This window comes from Mya arenaria, chromosome 10, assembly GCF_026914265.1.
Source record: "Mya arenaria isolate MELC-2E11 chromosome 10, ASM2691426v1".
Classification (NCBI taxonomy): Eukaryota; Metazoa; Mollusca; class Bivalvia; order Myida; family Myidae; genus Mya; species Mya arenaria.
In genome coordinates this window covers 40,811,076-40,829,822 of record NC_069131.1, presented here as the reverse complement: position 1 = coordinate 40,829,822, position 18,747 = coordinate 40,811,076, and the positions used below count along the sequence as shown (strand labels likewise).

At 35.6% G+C, this 18,747-nt stretch overlaps 1 protein-coding gene across 5 annotated transcripts in view; it reads right to left on the bottom strand.

Moving 5' to 3' along the window:
- Nucleotides 1-18,747, bottom strand: part of LOC128205433 (uncharacterized) — a 20,666-nt gene extending 1,919 nt beyond the window's left edge. For 4 of the 5 annotated variants that reach the window (XM_052907049.1, XM_052907048.1, XM_052907051.1 and 1 more), the window contains exons 1-30: nt 18,524-18,747; nt 14,655-14,800; nt 14,192-14,301; nt 13,968-13,994; nt 13,454-13,572; nt 12,466-12,536; nt 11,732-11,889; nt 11,202-11,405; nt 10,301-10,417; nt 9,636-9,779; nt 9,153-9,318; nt 8,439-8,617; nt 7,931-7,978; nt 7,543-7,678; nt 6,821-6,984; nt 6,346-6,507; nt 6,017-6,123; nt 5,627-5,786; nt 5,275-5,364; nt 4,853-5,008; nt 4,573-4,712; nt 4,063-4,264; nt 3,735-3,830; nt 3,378-3,534; nt 3,005-3,174; nt 2,275-2,438; nt 1,755-1,962; nt 1,318-1,488; nt 863-1,000; nt 166-357 (exon numbers count right to left, since the gene is read on the bottom strand). In XM_052907049.1, the coding sequence (XP_052763009.1) occupies nt 166-357; nt 863-1,000; nt 1,318-1,488; nt 1,755-1,962; nt 2,275-2,438; nt 3,005-3,174; nt 3,378-3,534; nt 3,735-3,830; nt 4,063-4,264; nt 4,573-4,712; nt 4,853-5,008; nt 5,275-5,364; nt 5,627-5,786; nt 6,017-6,123; nt 6,346-6,507; nt 6,821-6,984; nt 7,543-7,678; nt 7,931-7,978; nt 8,439-8,617; nt 9,153-9,318; nt 9,636-9,779; nt 10,301-10,417; nt 11,202-11,405; nt 11,732-11,889; nt 12,466-12,536; nt 13,454-13,572; nt 13,968-13,994; nt 14,192-14,301; nt 14,655-14,800; nt 18,524-18,556 (4,135 nt within the window). In that variant the 5' untranslated portion in view covers nt 18,557-18,747. The remainder of the gene's footprint in view (nt 1-165; nt 358-862; nt 1,001-1,317; nt 1,489-1,754; nt 1,963-2,274; nt 2,439-3,004; nt 3,175-3,377; nt 3,535-3,734; nt 3,831-4,062; nt 4,265-4,572; nt 4,713-4,852; nt 5,009-5,274; nt 5,365-5,626; nt 5,787-6,016; nt 6,124-6,345; nt 6,508-6,820; nt 6,985-7,542; nt 7,679-7,930; nt 7,979-8,438; nt 8,618-9,152; nt 9,319-9,635; nt 9,780-10,300; nt 10,418-11,201; nt 11,406-11,731; nt 11,890-12,465; nt 12,537-13,453; nt 13,573-13,967; nt 13,995-14,191; nt 14,302-14,654; nt 14,801-18,523) is intronic. The other variant, XM_052907050.1, reaches the window with a different exon arrangement.

The window sequence follows — 18,747 nt, the reverse complement described above, 5'->3', positions numbered from 1 at the left end:
GTCTATGAACACAATGCTCAAATGAAATCGTGTAGCATTAAATGTGTTGTCATGTATATCCGAAAACGTCATAACAATTAATTTCATAACTTTATAAAAAAACATTTTTTAACATTTTAAGAATATTTCAGTTCTTAGACTATATATAAAGGCCTGGGTCTTTACCAAAGCACGTTTTAGTGTCCCATTGGACGTCGTCAATGATTGCGCTAATTCTTTCCGCAACAACGTCGATGCTCTCAAAACTTGATTCAATATCTGTACATGCGCTGTGCCATGCAGGGAGTGACGTCAGTTTTGCAACTAGGGATATAGCTGATTTAAGGGTTCCATTTATCCGAGTAACAACCTCTAAAACTGATAAAAAAAATCTAGTTTGATCAATTCGTTGGTATATATGAACTTTTACACAATTGTCTCTTTTTTAATACTTGCAGTGAGTTAAACGTGTTCTTGTCTTGACAATGGTTAAATATGACAAATGTACATGTACATGTACAATGATGTGAGGTTTCGATGCCTTAATTTAATCACACATTGTATCAATTCAAAAAGATTTAAATGTAGAAGAGATTATACAAAAGTACCATTTTAAGAGATAATTTCACGTCTTATTTCAATAATACGGTAAACTTCAGTAACTTAATTTATAGTCTTCTTTGATCCAATAAATCGGCATATCAGTAATAAGTAAACAATTTCTTTTCAAAAATGATACAAATTTATGAGTTTACCAGACACTGAAGTTTTACACATAACGATTGATGTAATGACAATCTTATTTGTACATTGAACACCTAGACATTAGAGTAATATGATGTTTATTTCGTTTTCAGTTTCATTCCCTTTACCCTTTAGTTACCAGAATTGTTTTCAACTGCAAGTACTCTGTAGTGAACAATAACGCGTCGGTTTTTCCTGGGTTCGGGATTGGTAAATTCAGCATGTGCTTTCGAGTTTTCAAGAAATGTAGGTGACGATTTAATCTCAAGGTAATGACCTGAAATAGTAAGTATTTTGGACATAGAATGTATTTTTAAACAAAATAAGTAAGTAAGTAAATTTATGTTACGAAACTTTAAAGAGCTTCGTGTTTACTCCTAGCATCAAAAGTAAGAAATCAAAATAATGATTTGCAGGTTGATAATACGCATCCATTCCGAGAAGTAGCCAAACCTTGAATATCACAGATAAGATACATTTAATGAACGAGTAGCAACATTAATATATTATGTTATAATCATGCCAGGAAGGTATTATACATGATCTAATGTTTACTTATTTTCAAAAGTATATCCTCATATGGTTTTTCATTACCAGTGGCACTCGCAGTCGTGTGGTCACCAACACCGGAAGTGTAATAAGGACCGCCCAGCCTTCTCCATGTGTAGTCATTGGTACATCCGTCCACCAGGGTTGGCGCAGAACGGATTGCTATTTTGCAAAGGCGGTGGTTCTTCTCAAAGTCGCAGTTGTTGACGATTATATCTGAAGGTTTTAATGCATTCAATCTAATAAAAAGTTGCTTTATTGTATATTGATGGAATAGAATGTTTCGGTATCTTTTTGTCAGCTTTGCAATACTAAAAATAGGTGCTGTGTTAAGGAAAGTCGTATAGCGAATACTAGTGTCTTATTTGTAGTTGCCTTAAAATATGATAGATTTCTTCACATGCTACAAACAAAATTGGATGAAAAACTCAAGATTTTGCAACAATTTGTTTACAATAAAACCATTTCATTGGGCCTTTTACCTTTGCATCTGCCTCTAGCTACTGCCACCTCATCGAGTCCCATTTTGTCCGCCAACATAGACCCTTCTGTCCAAGCCTCGAACGCGACTTTAACGCCCCGCAGCGGAAGACCAATCAAATCAAAACACACTCTTTCTTCGCTATCGTACTGTACCCCTAGACGTCCACCTTCTAGAACGACACTGTTGCCTTCGTCGACCAATAGATACTACAATACATTTGGTATTTTATACATTTTTAGAAAGCCTTGAAATGCATTCGATTGTTTTGGTGGTCGGTGGTATCAATGTACCTATATGCTATACAGGTGTTTATATGTGAAATGTCTAAAATACATAATGAACAATACATTTTTAATTGGTAAATATATTCTTAATTGGAACCGATGTTTTCCAATGTTTTAGACCAATTCTAGACCAAACAAACATAGTTAATTACCATTACGAAATATTCTTCAAAAACAAATATCCACATACTAATACGTTGCTAAGTACAAAACATAAAGAGAAAATACACAAACCCGGAATGTGCCGGTGGCCTCGATCCTGACAGTGAACATGACGTATGTATCTTCTTTAACGTCAAATGTCCGAGAGACCAACTTAGAAGACAGCCCAAAGGGCGCACTATTGTCGTACAACCTGATATGACCACCTAACATTTCACCGGGGTCTGAGCCAGGGTCTGTGGTAAAGAGATACATAACGATTGTGAGCGTTTTTAAGTTACGAATACGAATTTTATATATTTGATGATGAATATTACATCAATAAGGTCACATTAAAACAGCAATATATCAAACGAATTGTTTTTTTACATCTAATAGGACGCAAATTTACTTACCAATATATCATTGTCTCTTGTAACTTGCTTAGCCAAATGCAACTAACCTCACCTTAAGCAAACCAATAAGCTGGTTTTCTAATCAATTCAATAACTTTCATGTTCGGTTATGATTACCGGCGGCCCAATTTCATTTTGTTATTAATGTAAAGATGGCTACGAAATAATAATATGTAAAATAAATGACCACAAAAACCTCTTATATTTGATCTTTATTTCATCTACCATCGGACGTGAAATGACCTATGTTGCAATATTTTAATCAAAACAGGTTCTTTATCGTATTGTTTAAGAAGTCATTTGTAATGCATGAAGCTATTGCAAATAACTCCCTAATAAAAAGGGGGTCATCAGGCATATATGTGATATCCTTACATGCATTAAAATACTCCACTGAAATTGTTTACCACAGGAAACACCGGCGTCCTCGGAGTGACCACAGTCCTCACGTCCCCATCCATCAAATGGACACTCTGCCAAACTGGTTTCTGTCCCTTCACAACTGACCTCGTCCATCCAGATGTATCCCACACCGGATCCGTAATGACCCCTTGTATACGCTTGTGCGTTCTCCGCTCTGACGGGACAAATGGGGCTTATCATATTTAAGGAAAAAAATAAAAGATTAAAACTAGGGTAATTAATCGATAATGACGTTAATAGTCGCAATCCAAATGGCCACTTTATAACCCCCTGGTGTTAAATTATCATCGGTTAAACTGGTTCCATATATTTTATAGTGTAACTGTTATGTCTATATATCACAAACTAATAACAAACCGGAAGCCAAGCTGCTTGCATACGACCGCGGCGTCCTTTGCATCCCAACTGTCGTCACATACCGTTCCCCATTCTCCGTCGTGAAATACCTCCACACGTCCTTCATATTGATTTTCCCCACCCACGAGCCGGACGGCTGGCTGCTCGCCTTGGAATACTAATAAGAGAAATCAAATTACACGAATAGTGTGTAGGTAACTGCTTTCTGAAATCTTAATCCACGTATAGCAAATAAGTTTGGAAAAAATTGTCCTATTCCTGAATAAATTCACTGTAATTCTAACTGTTGTGGGATTATGCATACTAACTTATAACGGGTGTTAATGTATAAGAAATCCTATTATTTCAATTCATTACCAGCGTCATTGCTGTGTGCCCATCTGAATTTGCTCGAATTGGCTGAGAGGACCGTGTAACCGCACAATCCGTCTTCAAAATCGCAGGTAGCCGGATCTTGGAAAGTTCAGAATTAAAGTATGGTTTTATTCATATTTGTGTAACGTGCGAGGCCAATATGGTCAACAGATTCCTTTCACAGAAATGCATGCTCAGCCATGAAGGGATCGACTGGTCTTTATATACACTTCGGCCTACAGCGGACCGTTACATTTGCTAATTCTAAGAATGAAAGAATCCGGATGTATATGTAATGATCGCAAAAAAATCAAAAATAACTTTAACTTACGTTTACAAAGTTCTCCTAGTCCAATATCATCGATTGCGATGTCGGCAAACGTTCCATCGCCACGAATAGCTTCGAACGCAATATGGCTACTGGTTACATAATTTGGAAGAGTTACACATGCGCGTTGCCATGAATTTGAATCCATATACGCCTCATCTGAACTCCATACTATTGTGTCCTCTGTCCCCGTAACTAAATGAACCTATTTCGGAATAAAACAAATATAAATTATGAACCATGAAGGCACATTTCACATAAATTTTATCAATACTAAGAAGAATTTCGTTTATAACTTATGAATGGTTTGTATGCATACAAAGATTATATCTTTTGTTTCGTTTGTTTGTTTAGGATTTTTTTTACCACAAAGCCATGACATCCATTCAAAAAGGGAAATAAAGGAAATAGTGCATACAAGTTGTGTTTACAAGGCTATTCAATATGACCTTTAAAGAAAGAACGAGCGAAGGTTGAGGAAGCATCAAGATTATTGCGATCAAATAATCTTACCACAAGCGAACTTTTCGAATGTTCAGCTATGAAACAATTGAAAGTCAGTCCGTGCATTGCGTTGGTGTCAGAAAGAGAAAATGTGACTCTAGTCCTGTCCCCGCTTGATCCAAATGATGCATCGGCAAGTAGAAAATGACCTACAAAAATAATAAACAATGGGCATTTTAAGCTTCTTAAGTTTTCTCTACGCGTCGAAATGCTTTATTCAAACGTAAAGAGTAAGTTTGAAAAAGTGCATATAAATATTAATCCTATACACACTTATTTAATATTTTACCTGGCAGGGAACTGTTGACTTTTGTCACACCGCTTACAACACTGATGTATCCTGCAACCCAGTGCCAACGATACTCTTCTGCACAGTTTGTACAATATATGCGCCCTCCACATAGGTTTACATCCTCAAAAGTGCATGGTTGAACACGGATACCGTCTAGAATGCAATATTGTTTTATGAAAATAATCTGTTAACTGCTATTGGAATAGTACTGCCATAAAGTGTTGTATAAACAAATTGGCAGAACCACAGATTGCATAAACTCACACGGTTTCACTCTGCTATACTTTAACGCCAACAAACAAACTGACATTGAACCATGAACTATTATGTTTACTTAACTGTTACAAAAATTAGAGTAAGCATTTTCTCCCAAACTATAAATCAATTATTTTATTACGTTAGTTCTAGCTTTATTTTACCTGTGCATTGCCCTCTTGTCAGAGATATGTCATCTAATGCAACAAGCAGTGTTGCCTTTGATCCTCGACTTGCGACAAATTGAAGCAGGTCTTGAAACGGACAATATTGTTAAGCGATAGACAAAAAAGGAAGAAAATACATGATTAACTAAGTTTTATCGGTTCAAAAAGATTTAATAACATTACACTTTTACTATGAAGCGGCAAATTGGGAGAATGGAAAAGAAATACTTCAATGAACAGGCTTTCCTTACAAAGTCATCAAGGTTATTAGTAGAAGAAACATTGAATGCTATATTTAGTCAATAAAAGTAACAACAACACTGGAATATATGCACTTGCATAGACCTACCCGTTGCATCCTCATTGCGCGAACTATCGCCTTGTAAGTCCACACAATGGTGGATCCACATGTTCTCCAGCTCTGTTGGCTTTGTTTCGCTGCCCCAGATCTCTGATCCGTTACTCGTAACAAGCCGCAATGACCCAAAACCGGATGATCGGAGAAGGTACTATTGATATTTTTATGTATTTTGTCAACAAGAAGCACAACGAGTCACATAGAAATACAACAAGCTATTAGACTTACACAAAGCAATAAAAATAGCATAATTTCCATTTGATTTTTTGTATTTCTAACGCCGTACTTTGCTTGGTATGACCATCCTGACTGATAAATAAATAATAAGCACAAACCAAAACATTATTATTAAATACTCAAATCTATGAACTTGATACCTACCTGAAACTCTAGTTTTAAGGGACGATCAGTGTATGTTATGTACGGAATAGCTAGGTACGCCATATCACCTTGGTTTCCGAACTCGTTATGATAATACATCACTCGACCTTAAACACAGCATAGTATCAATTGATATGTTATGAAATGCATATTTTGCTATGGAATGGTTACAAAATGGTAACATAAAATTAATACAGAAGAAATCATGGAAAATGATATTGTGTAGAATCAAATTCATGCATAGATGTATAGAAATGGTTTGCTAAAATCAACCATGCTGATTTTGACAACCAACACAGAAGGATTATTCTTTAGTCACAGTCGTCTACCTGATATGTCGAATCCTTGTGGCACGCCCCAACTCCATGGGTTAGGACCACGACCCCGCCCAGAGGGTGAGGGGAAATCATAGCAACACGTTTCTTCGTCAAAAGAACAGTTGACGCTAGACGAGCAGGGAATGTCGGCGCATTCGATGGCAGTATCCCCATCTGTGAGGTTGATTTTAAGGTTTTGGATAACGATTTTAGCCAGAAATGCCCGTAGATTAAACTAATGGAATGTCATAACTTATCAATAATATTAAATTTAAAATATGTTTAAGAAACAAAAATAATTTAAGGAAAGAATTGGTACCCAATCAGCTTAGTCTTAATAAAAAATAGTCAAGGTCAAAACCGTATGTGAGAGTGCAACTTTAAGGTTACTGTGTTGATTTTTGCAGCACATGTCTTTAATTTTCAAAACAAAACAATATTTACAAATGACTAGATTCATGTCAAAAATAAAGCCAATCAAACTAACCACAAACGATTCCAACAGCTTCATAGTATTCACAATTGTGTTCGCCTCGTGGGAGAGACTCGCACTGTGCCAGGTCGGTCTCGTTACCATGGCAACTTACATCGTCCAACCAGAATAGGCCATCCCCAATACCAAACTCGTCTTTGACCTTACCCGTACCAGCACTGAAACGATGGATAGCTATCAAACCTTCAGTAGGAAAGGCAATTTGGAACATAGAAACAACATAGAAATTAGTGAAAATATCTTAACTTTTTTCATAATTCTTGGGCGGTACTCAACTTCAACAGATAAAAATTACAGGCGATATTTTGGCGCTTTTTTACTGGGGAATTTGTAGCCATGTAGCTATTATTTAAAAATAGATAATTATTAATGCTTATATTTTTAATGCTTATGTTTTTTTAAACTGTTCATAAATCAGATGTTGTTGTTTTTTTTTTTTTTGTTTTTTTATTATTACAATCAATTGAATTCAACAAAAAAGACGCATTAAGATTAAAATATATTTGCATTGACACATATTGTGTCCCTGTGTTTAAAACTTGTCAGAACTAACATCTACTGGCGAAATCTCATCCACAAGTGCACGCTAAACACCTCTTTATGCTGTAATATTCCGTTTAACACCACAATGGGTATGCGTTAGATGCTAACCATACTGCCGTTAATGGGCAGGGACATACTATTAAAACAATCTTACAATGTCTACTACCACTCACGTAAATCCAAGCATACGACAGACAACGGTAACCTCTCTTTCCCCAAACCCGTCATCGCAGACGGGGCGCCACTCCCCCGCGTGCCGCACGTGAACTTGACCCTCGAGGCACGTGCTGCCACGTGCAAGGCGCACGGCTGGGGAAAGTAATATAATTGGTGATACTGATATTTCGTTTGTCGTGAAATGAATAGTCGGGGAATATTAATATTGATTGTCTTCAAATAAGCGACATTTATGATACAGTAATAATAGTCCACTTAATCGAAAGGAAATGAATGTATTGAGTGGATATTCCGAACATATTGTCCTAAAAATGCTTGTAAATAACAGTTCCGTATTATATATGATATTGTCTATAGTGCAGCCACTTAGTCATGAACACTTACCCAGTCCTTGTCCAATATCTGGAGGTTCTGGAACGTCCACTGGACCATCTGAAAAGTCAAAAAACTATGCCAAGATATAGTTACAAAATCCTAATGACTCTACACAATGCTAACAAAGGGTAATTAGGACGCTTAGGTATCAAATGAGAACATTTTGGAGGGAATATTTCTCTAACGAATGACGTGTGTGAAACACTTTCAATTTCATTCGACCAGTTTGTTAAATTATCTGGTTCTTGATTTTCAGACATAATGAAACAGTTGTCCGTTTTCTCCAAAATCTTTATCTCGAAACACGGTAACATTTTTTTGTACTTGGATAGGATTGCTAAATGTTACAAAATGTTGTAAATAGCACTAGTTAATAGTAAAAACTAGTCAAAAAACAATTCAACTCATTAGTGCTTATTTTACAACAAAAAAAGATTGGAAGATTTGAGTCTTAAGTCTGGCTTTAGTGTTAGTGAATGTAGACTTATCATAATAATAGTTAGTCGTATTACTGTACCACAGGATACTCCCACATCCTGACTGTGGGAGCAGTGGACTGTGACTTGTCCAAAACCACGTGACTGGCATTGTCCAATGTTTGTCTCGTTACCATAGCACCGCACGTGGGACAACACGATATCACGTGATCCCTTCCCAAACACTGTACTTGGTAAGGCATGGGCGATCCCACTGAAACTAGTTCATAGGAAAGGTAACATTTGGGTAAACAGTGTATGGTTGATTGTTCTTCCTCGGGATAGGTTGGGTGACAGATTATTTGTGCGTTTTTTATTGTTCTAAAAATGTTCAAGATAAATGTAAAAATATTTTTAACAGTCCTTGTAAATCACTAGGCTTATTTAAAATGATATTTCTTATACGGTGCACATCATAAACTTATTATGTGCATTTTGTAACTGTACACTCCTACATAGAAACGAATTAATATAAGCAATTACAATGCTTGTTTTCCTATCCTTTTACCATTTTCGTACTGCTATATTTGTAATTATAAACTGAACAAATATGTTTAAACTTAACAGAGTAGGGTTGAAATATTAAGTAGCTAAGTCTAATTTTGGTTATAGATACTATTTAAGAACTTATAATTTTGTCATTATGGTATCTGACGCTTTAAAAGAAAGATTGCAGATAGGTTCAGATGTACTAATCCCACGTTTTACATATAATCCGTTTTAATAAAATACAGGACACTGTTAATGTTACATACCCCGGAACTATCATCCTGCATACAACTGTTGCCTCAGTTTCCGTCCATACGTTACCACAAACGGTGCCGTAATCCACGTCACTTCCAGCCGGACGCAACTCCACGCGCCCCCGCCTCGTGGTTCCCGTGGTGTCTGTCTGTCCGTCGATCAGTCGAACCTCAAAGTCTTTAGAGGAGAGTACATTTTCTTTGAACATATCCTTCATTTACAGATAATGAACTCGCATACCGCCGTTCTTGATCATGTTATGTTCCTATTATTTCATAGAGCTAATCATGCATTGAAATCAAAGCGCTGAAATTGCTGATAAACGTGCCAACATCAAACATACCAATATTAAATAACAACAGCGACGTTCAAGTAGTAGTTACAATTAAAACTTATTATAACGTTTAAAATTATGTTATCTAAGGGAATAAATCATGTAAATGTACTTTTCCTATCATATTTTGTTATAAATTGATGTTCGTATAGATGTGTACCTATGTGTGGCTTTGCGGTGGTACTAATGTTGCAGCCATACCATTCGTCTGTACCGTCAACACAATGTGGAAAGCCGTCACACCTAAGTATCTCTGGTATACACTGAGAGTAGCGGGCACATAGGAACTGGCCAGACTCACAGTCTGAAAAGAAAGTCAAATCGTGCGATATGTTTTATATAGTTTTGTTTCCTAATTACAATTCAAGTCTGTGCTGGTTTCCAATGCATCCGTGTGAAAGTACAAGTAATAATCAGTGTTATAATTACCGACACTTTTTGCGAAAAAGTTTATTATTATACGTTACATATTTATGTTCCTTCTTTACCTATATCAGTGGTCGGTCACTATAATACACTTTTTCGCAAAAACAGTCAAAGTCATTTATATCACATTTATTATTATACGTTACATATTTATGTTCCTTCATTTACCTATATCAGTGGTCGGTCACTATAATACAAAGAGATCCTCAGTGGTCTGTGTTATTCCTTAATTAAAACCACATGAGAAACACCAACAACGTTAGCCGTGGACTTCAAATACATCGTCAAGCTGAAGTTTTCTAGAAACAATGTAATACACATTCGAAATTCCAACAAACTGCCGTCTGTATTATATTATTCATAAGACTATACTTATGGATATTTCAAAATAGGCCTTACCTCTGTCCAGCCCAACACATCCAAGCTCGTCTGTCTTGTCCCCGCAATGTGATACACCGTCACAGCGCTGGGAATGTGGTATACACGCACCGTCTGAGCATCGGAATTCCGTGCAATCTGTGAAATGTAACGTTATGGGTTTATTGTTAGTGCACTAACGAATTATATAGGCCATCATTGACTTTACGTTGACCGTCAAAGAGTCCCTTGCAAGGTAAAATAATATTAAAATTAAAATTGTGCAAAATTGTATGTGTGAAGTTTTAAACAAAAACAGGATATTAATACAAAAATTTATTTTCCTGCATATCTGCAACTGACATCTACGATAAAAAACGTATTGTTATCAGAACAAAAGAAAACAGTATGGTGTTTCACAATTTCAAATGTGTCTCACTGCTTAGTGTTATATATCTTGTGAAAATAAAATGTATATTCCAACGTGTTTTTACATAATTTTGCATGCAAGTTCGTCAGATAAGTCACCACAGTCGTCCCATTTGTCACAAATATACGTGTCCGGAATACACCTCCCGTTCGAAACACACACAAATTGCCATGCAGTGCACTCTATTTGGATTGGAGTAATACCATTGTTAGATAGAAGTATCAGCCATTAGTAGTAGTTGCAGTAGTGCTAGAATCGGTAGAAGTAGCAGAAGTATTATCATAATGATAGTATTAAAAAACATCAAGACAGCCTTAGTAAAGAATTCACATGTGTGGTATATTAGAATGTGACATGTCAGTATGGATATGTAAAACACCATGCAGTGATATATGATTGAAATTGAGAATTGAGTATTTGTGTGAGGTTCGGGCCTGTTCATCGCAACAACATAGTCATACAATTCAACGAAAATGTCGAGAATATACAGTCTGGTGTAAAAAAACAACAAACCAGGGGTGGAAATTGGAGATTCAGTCGTGGATATAAGAATAGCTTGGCTTGTTGATTCGACTGCAGTAGAAGTAGAAGTTGTTGGTGAGATTGTCCTTGAGTTGGTGCTCGAAGTGGTGTCAGGGTCAATTGTAGAGTTTACTGCAGCTGTTGTTGAAGTAGGTATGGGAGTAGGCGGAGATTCAGTCGTTTGATCGATGTCCTCTAATAATACAAAATATATCTCTGCTATTTATTCCACTTAAATGAATAATCAATGAGCTTATTCTGTATTACAAATAAAAATCATTTACCGAAATAATAAATTATATTGCTATTTGTTAATATTTCCATGCCGTTTTGACAAACAAAAACGCCGGACAATACTAAGTATATAGTTTTAAATTAATTAAATGTGCCCTCTAAAATGTATTTTCATAATTTGTTAAATATCTAATATGGTGTTCCATTTTACGCTCCGTTAAACGTTGAAAGATGAAAACGTTTTGGACTTGAATATCATTTTTAAAACTAAATTTCAAAATACGTACCGTATACTCTAACAGATCCGTTAAAAGTGATATCAGCGGATTCAACAATAGCTTTTACTAGGGACAACGGCACGTGAGAAATCACGTCATCCAGACCTCCTGTTTGGTCGACCTTGGTGACAAAGTGGATGCGAAACTGCACAACAACGCTTCCCTCTCTATTGGATAAATGAACAAGAAGTGAGCTTTATTTTTGAAGTCATTGACATCATGTAGGATAATAACGACTAGTCCGTTTCATTATTATCCACCCATCAGTGGAAAGTAAAGAAATGGATCGCACGTGGGTATCTGACCATGCCTTGACCTCTGAACTATAGGGGTTGGAACGTGATGCGAGCAAATTCAACATTACAAACTGGCGTTATTCGGTACGCACACTTGCAAAACAGTTAAAAAATGATGTTGACCTTTGAACTAAAGGAGTGGCACGTAATGCGCACAAATTTAAACATCGGAAACTGGCACTATTTTATACGCAAACTTGCAAAAAGGTTAAAAAAACATTGTTACGCAGGTTTCGGGCACAAAATAAAGTAGCCGTTAATGAATAAAGTTTGCAAAAACCGCCCTGTTTATGAACGCTTTTTTCCTCGGTTTCTTGGTTTATTTCAATACTTTATCCTTGGTAAAACATTAATTGTAATATTAGTGTGTCAGATGTTATGTAACATAGCCCAGAGTTGAGTTTAAAAATCGGCCATTAGTCAAGTGAAAAAAGTGTTCATTCTCACCTGAAACTTGTCACCATTGTGGAGTTGTATGTTTTTACCGTACTGGCATTACGTTGGAATAATTCGTCCATCTTAAATGAAAGATATAGAACAAATGTGAAAAAATATCACACGTATTATTCCTTCGTTGATTTCTTATGGTATAAAAGCCTGCATATGTATACAATAGGCTGGTAGTTCTTCAGATCTTTTTCTCCCACCTCAGATAAGTAGATCCAATAATTTAACCATGCTAGATATTCTTTTCTCCCACCTCAGATAAGTAGATCCAATAATTTAACCATGCTAGATATTCTTTCTCCCACCTCACATAAGTAGATCCAATAATTTAACCATGCTAGATATTCTTATCTTGCCCACGGGCGGATAAAATGCCCGTATGGAACTTCTTTTAATGGTCACCACATTGTAATTACCTCCCTTGTTGAAGACTGTCGTCAGTAGCATCAAGGAAGTCTTGTCTTATGGTAATATTTAGAACGCTAGTTAATTATTTCTCGCTTCAAATGTCACCATAAAACAGTTTTCACGCACCATTCAAGAAATAATGCTTCATTCTCCTTAAAACTATTTAAAAAGACCGATTTGACTATTAACATTAACTGGATCACTGCGCGTATATCCATGACAACCACATGCTATCGCATATCCATACGCAATTATTTTCACTAAGCAAAAAAGAGTTACAGCAAAAAACACATTTTTACTTAATTTTGTTTAACTGAGGTGGGAGAAAAAGCATCTACCATAGACGCTCGTATAAGATAGGTCAATCCCGACCCTCGCGCAGGGTGATTTGCGGAAACTCGGTAAACCTCGTTTCCGCAAAACACCCTACGCTCGGGTCGGAATGAACCTATCTTACACTCTCGGCCATGGAAGATACTTATAATCTCAAAATATTTTGTTTTTACTATAAAATGTAAGAACATTCACTATCATGTAAACCATGCACTTTGAGCGACGTGGTACTCCATAACGTATATACCTCCGCAATGAAGATGGCCTGGAGGCGCACATAGGCTGGAGTCAAAGGTTCGTTAAAATCATCTGACCAACTTTCATTGGTTAGGACTGCCTCCCCAACATACACCAGCTGTCTAGTTTCTAAAACAATGTGATAGTTCAATTCAACAGTAAGTCCAACTACGAAGTGCTTCTTTACTCAGAGGTACGGGAATGACAAATTTATCAGAATGAATAAGTACGAAGTATGTATTAAAATAAGAAACTTAAGAAAGTAAAGCCTATATATCGATGTTGAAAACGGAAACGTGTTAAGCGACATTAAATAAAGAAGGAGATCTAACATTTTCTCCACTTTCTCTCCTCGATGTATGTAAGGTAAGTTTCATAACTTCGGACAACGTGTAAATATTCGGACAAATAAAACCATGAGTACCGAAACTAGTATATTCGTAGTACTATGGGTAAACTGTATTTGAAAGTTGGATAGTTAACATATGACCGGCTGTTATGAACGATTGAATTTGATAGCATACCTGTTGTTCCTTCTGTAGAAGTTGATTCTACAATCAATGAAAGTAAACTCATAATCACAAAGCCACTTAACCATGTTAACCGAGATGGACCGAGAAAAGGTAACTTTGGAAGCATAACAAATGTTCATGTTGGTTGACCATTTCACAGAGTAATAAACAGTCTCTTAAGCGAATAAACTACACGAAATATTCAAAAATATGAATATATACAAAAGTGAACTAACCGGACCCTGTGCTATCGCCTGACGTCGCGAAGAAAATCGCAACGATTATACCAAGCAATAGTAAAACTACGGTCACTATGGTAACTGCTAGTATGATTGATTTCTTAGACCTGAAATAAATGTTCAAATTTCCTTGCCAAAATACAATATAATATGGTGGCTATCGTATCAACGAGCGAACGATGAAAAATGGAAAGATCAATAATTTTAATAGTATTAAGCCAGTGCCCTCAAATTGAATTTAAAATTTACTTGCAGAAGTTCATGCTGTTACTTGGAAAAAAATGAGTTGAGATGGAGATTGATAAATGACTTGAGTAGTTTTGTGATATTAGGGCGGGTGTTCTGATAAGGATCAATCCAAGCCCTCTTTAAAAGATAGTCTTATTGCAAATATACCCAAATTGTCCTCGTGAATGAATGGTTGCATTCTATTTCTCTCAAAATATAGTTTTGACTTTACCTCGACTTCCCGAAACTAAGTGTTGTGTGATATTTGTCGTCATGGTTACCAGCTGCTGGGTCCCGCGGGCCTACGAACGCGGGGTTATCGAACTCGCCCGTCCTCCTGTAAGAACGCTGGGCGGTATTATCAGCCGATATCGACAACTTTAAAAGAAATAAGAAAACTAACAATTCATTTTGAATAAAATATTAAAAAACGATTTGTTACATGAAGGTCTATACGCAATATATTTTTTTAGAAAGCCATCTGCTTATAAGGTATTCATGAAAGTATAATATTGACATGTGTATATAGTACCAATTCCACAATACAATGGAGTCTTATTTAAGGTTCTATGTCAAAAAATGCAGCCTTCGAAGCCAAAAAAGCATTTTGCGAGGAAAGGGAACCTACACCATTACATATAAATTTTCTCCAAAAGACACTATATTTGCCTGTTTTAAAATAGTTAAACCATTTTGCATAATTACAATTATTATGTTGAAATTCTTGTCTATTATTAATCAACTAGTACGTATTTGACGAGATACAGAGATAATTGCTGTACCTATACCAGACAACTGAAGACAATATATGCCAGAACTCGCTCAATATCGACCAAACTCGGCCAATATCAACCAAACTCCCCTAATATGAGTTTCCTCCGTTTTGATTGGCTACAAAACTCGCCTAATATAGGATTTGAGAAATGGGCCATTTTCATTGGCTGTCGAAACTCGCCTTATATGAGAAATATGCTGGAAGTTATTTTTAAAGGTAGCCATTTTGTTTTCTGTTTTCCGGCTGTTTTGAAATTGTTGTTCTTCGTTTAACTCTATTTGGAATACTTGAACCTATTGAATGATTGAGCCACTGTGTATGGTTTGATATAACAGTTGTATTTAACCCGTTGGTGGATTTTACGACTATTATGCTTTTGTACACCGCCAAAATAGACGACGAAGGTGAAACATTTGACGTTTTAGCAAACGATTTACAAAATTTAGACGAAAAGACAATGACAATGTACAGTGCTTTATTCATAAGTATGTGCAATGTCACTATAAGGATGCATGTCAAAATCAGCAGTCAAGTCTAGAAAAGCAGACACCATGCATGAATCAGGGATAAATACGGCTTCAATGTGAACTAAAGGTAAGTTATAAGAATGTTTTTAACCAAAACGGTAATAGTTAATTAATAAAATACTTATTAATTAGGTGGTTTCATATTGGCACAGTTATTTGTCGTCGGTCAGCTGTATTTGCCTTCGCCCTTTCCGGCTCAGGCAAATACAGCTGACCTCGGACAAATAACTAGGCCAATATGAAATCACCTAATTAATAACATTATAAAATTATTGGCTTCAGCGTACATAATACTACTCGAACCTTCCATCAAACTATGATGCAATATGAACCATTGTGACTCCAATGCGATTCCATAGTTTTCCCCCAAAAAATGAAATCCACATGTTCCCGAATGTTAAAACGGTTAAACATGTCAATATTATTCTACCGATTCTCTTTATCACGATCAGTTTCATCGCTGATAAGTCAATCGAAAACGTGGCTATTGTAGTAATATTTATTTTGGTGAAACTGGGTGTTTTGTTGCAATACGATACCAAAAATGCCCATCTGGTCCAGTTTACTTATCACTTTCCGAAACGTATGCATATTTTACTACAGATGCAATACACAGACATACGAGCCAAACCACAGAGACCACAAACTTCGGAAATAGCTCATTGAGCATATGTTTCTTGTTAACATATAACCGACTTTAATTCAAGATTATTATATATCTTGCATCTTGTATTCGGGTATTAAAAAGGTCTCTACAGTGCAAATGCCCCAACTTAGCATACTTATCCCATTAAAGGCTTAGTTTAATGAATGTCTGGCTTCCTTATATCCCAGCTGACCAGCCCCTGTTTTATGGCACTCATATGACCAAGCAGGATGGTAAATTGCATGTGTATTGTTTATTGGTTATTTGTCACTTAGGTGGGTGTTTAAAGGCCCAGTTTAAGGAATGTTTTGCATGATTATCCCCTGCTATGTATCTCCTGTTTATTGCACTGGTGTTACAGTAGGGGCCATTTCCTGTGTATTTGTTTATTAGCTCAGGGCCATTTAGGGTTGATTCTTTTCGAGTAGATAATCTCATTGTCTCAGTAAGATGCTTCACAATTTGGATATAACAATGGTGACCATGCATTTAAAGTGGATTTAATATATATATATACATTTATGTTATATAACTATTTTAAAACTTATCACTCTTATTTGCTAAGTATTTATTTTCAATCGCTTTAATTATGACTATTGTTTATACGAGATTGTATTAGACAAGATGTATTGTCCATTTCTATAATAAAACCTTTATAACTGCACAGCTAGACGCTCAGATCATGATCTGAGCTGCACAAGGCAATAAAGATAAAGATCCATACACAGAAGTTGTGTACTACACACCGAATATTATTATTATTATTATTTTTATTTTTTTATTATTATTATTTTTTTATTTTTTTATTTATTTATTTATTTATTTATTTATTTATTTATTTATTTTTTTTTTTTTTTTTTTTATTTTTTTTTTTTGGGGGGGGGGGGGGTGGTCACTGATAGATAATAGAAGGCTTGAACTAGGAAAGGGTTTTGCATCGATAATGATTTGAATAATCAATATTCATTGATCCGAGATCTGATCTTTGATAGGCGTAATATTACACATACTTACAGCGCATTTTGTTGATCAATTGGTGGAGAAAGGGCGCATAAAATATGCAGGTGGACAAACGAAGTTAACACAATACATATACACATGTATCGTCTATACGTTTAGGACCGCAGAAACCATAATCACAGGTAAAGCAATGTTCTAACATAGTTAATGCAAGGGGCACACTTATGGAATAAATAAAATCAATCAAGCGTTATCGTTGGAATCGAAGAAGCTATAGTCATATGCAAAGCAATGATATTAGCTTATTAAAGCTGCACTCTCACAGATTTACCGTTTTTACAACTTTTTTATTTTTTGTCTTTGAAAGAGCAATGGTTTTGTATAGATATCTGCACACCAATGATATAAGATTGCTGACAAAAAATCAGATCGTAGATTTGCATATTTCCGTTCGAAAATTAATGTTTTAAGGCTTAAACCGGTTTAAGAAAAATGCATAAAACATCATTTTTTAATCAATACATTAACTTAACAAAAAACATTCCTTTTTAAAACAAAATAGAAAAACCCTTAAAAGACGTAATACTGGAGGAATTTCTTGACATATACAGTAAATAAAATAAAAATTACTGCGCGTCATGACGTCAGTAAACATCATCGCACGCGCTTTTGGGTGAAATGTTCAAAAATGCGCTTTTCTTTGTAATGTTTTTCACAAAAATGTAATTTAAGGTATGCTAGTAAAATATAAGACACGTGAGTCCGGTACGGATAGAAAAATCCGACCCTCGGGCGTCATTACGTCAATAAACATCATAACACGCGCTTTTTGGTGAAAGGTACAAAATGCGATTTTCTGTGTAATGTTTTTTTTTACAAAAATGTAATTTAAGGTATTCTAGAAAACAATACAAATCATGTGTGTCCGGTCCGATTAGAAACATCCCACCCTCGGGCACGCTGCGGAGCCGGTAACTCGACAAGCCTCGTTACCTGGCAGCGCTGGTACCAGCTTTCATTTCAATGTTGATACATTTAAATTGTGTTAATTGGATTTTATAGATTTTACTCTTAGAGTAACTGTGAAATAAAAAAGTTGTGAAATAGATAGTATTCAAACAGATGTTTTAAAATGTTTAGAAACGTTTTCGGCTACATATATTTTATAGACTTTAAAGTAATTTTGTACTTACATTAACTGTAGAAACATCTACAGATTCATCCATTTTGTCTTTTGTTTTTGTATGTATGTTTCACTACGAATTAGTAAATCTGAAATCCCATCGCTTTCTCTCACAAAAGTAAAATCATTGCAAGTCCAAGTATTTGGTTTATATAACCAATATATAATATGTTTTAAAAATCATAAATTATTTTAATAGAAGATACATCATTAAATTTAATTTGGTGTACAGTA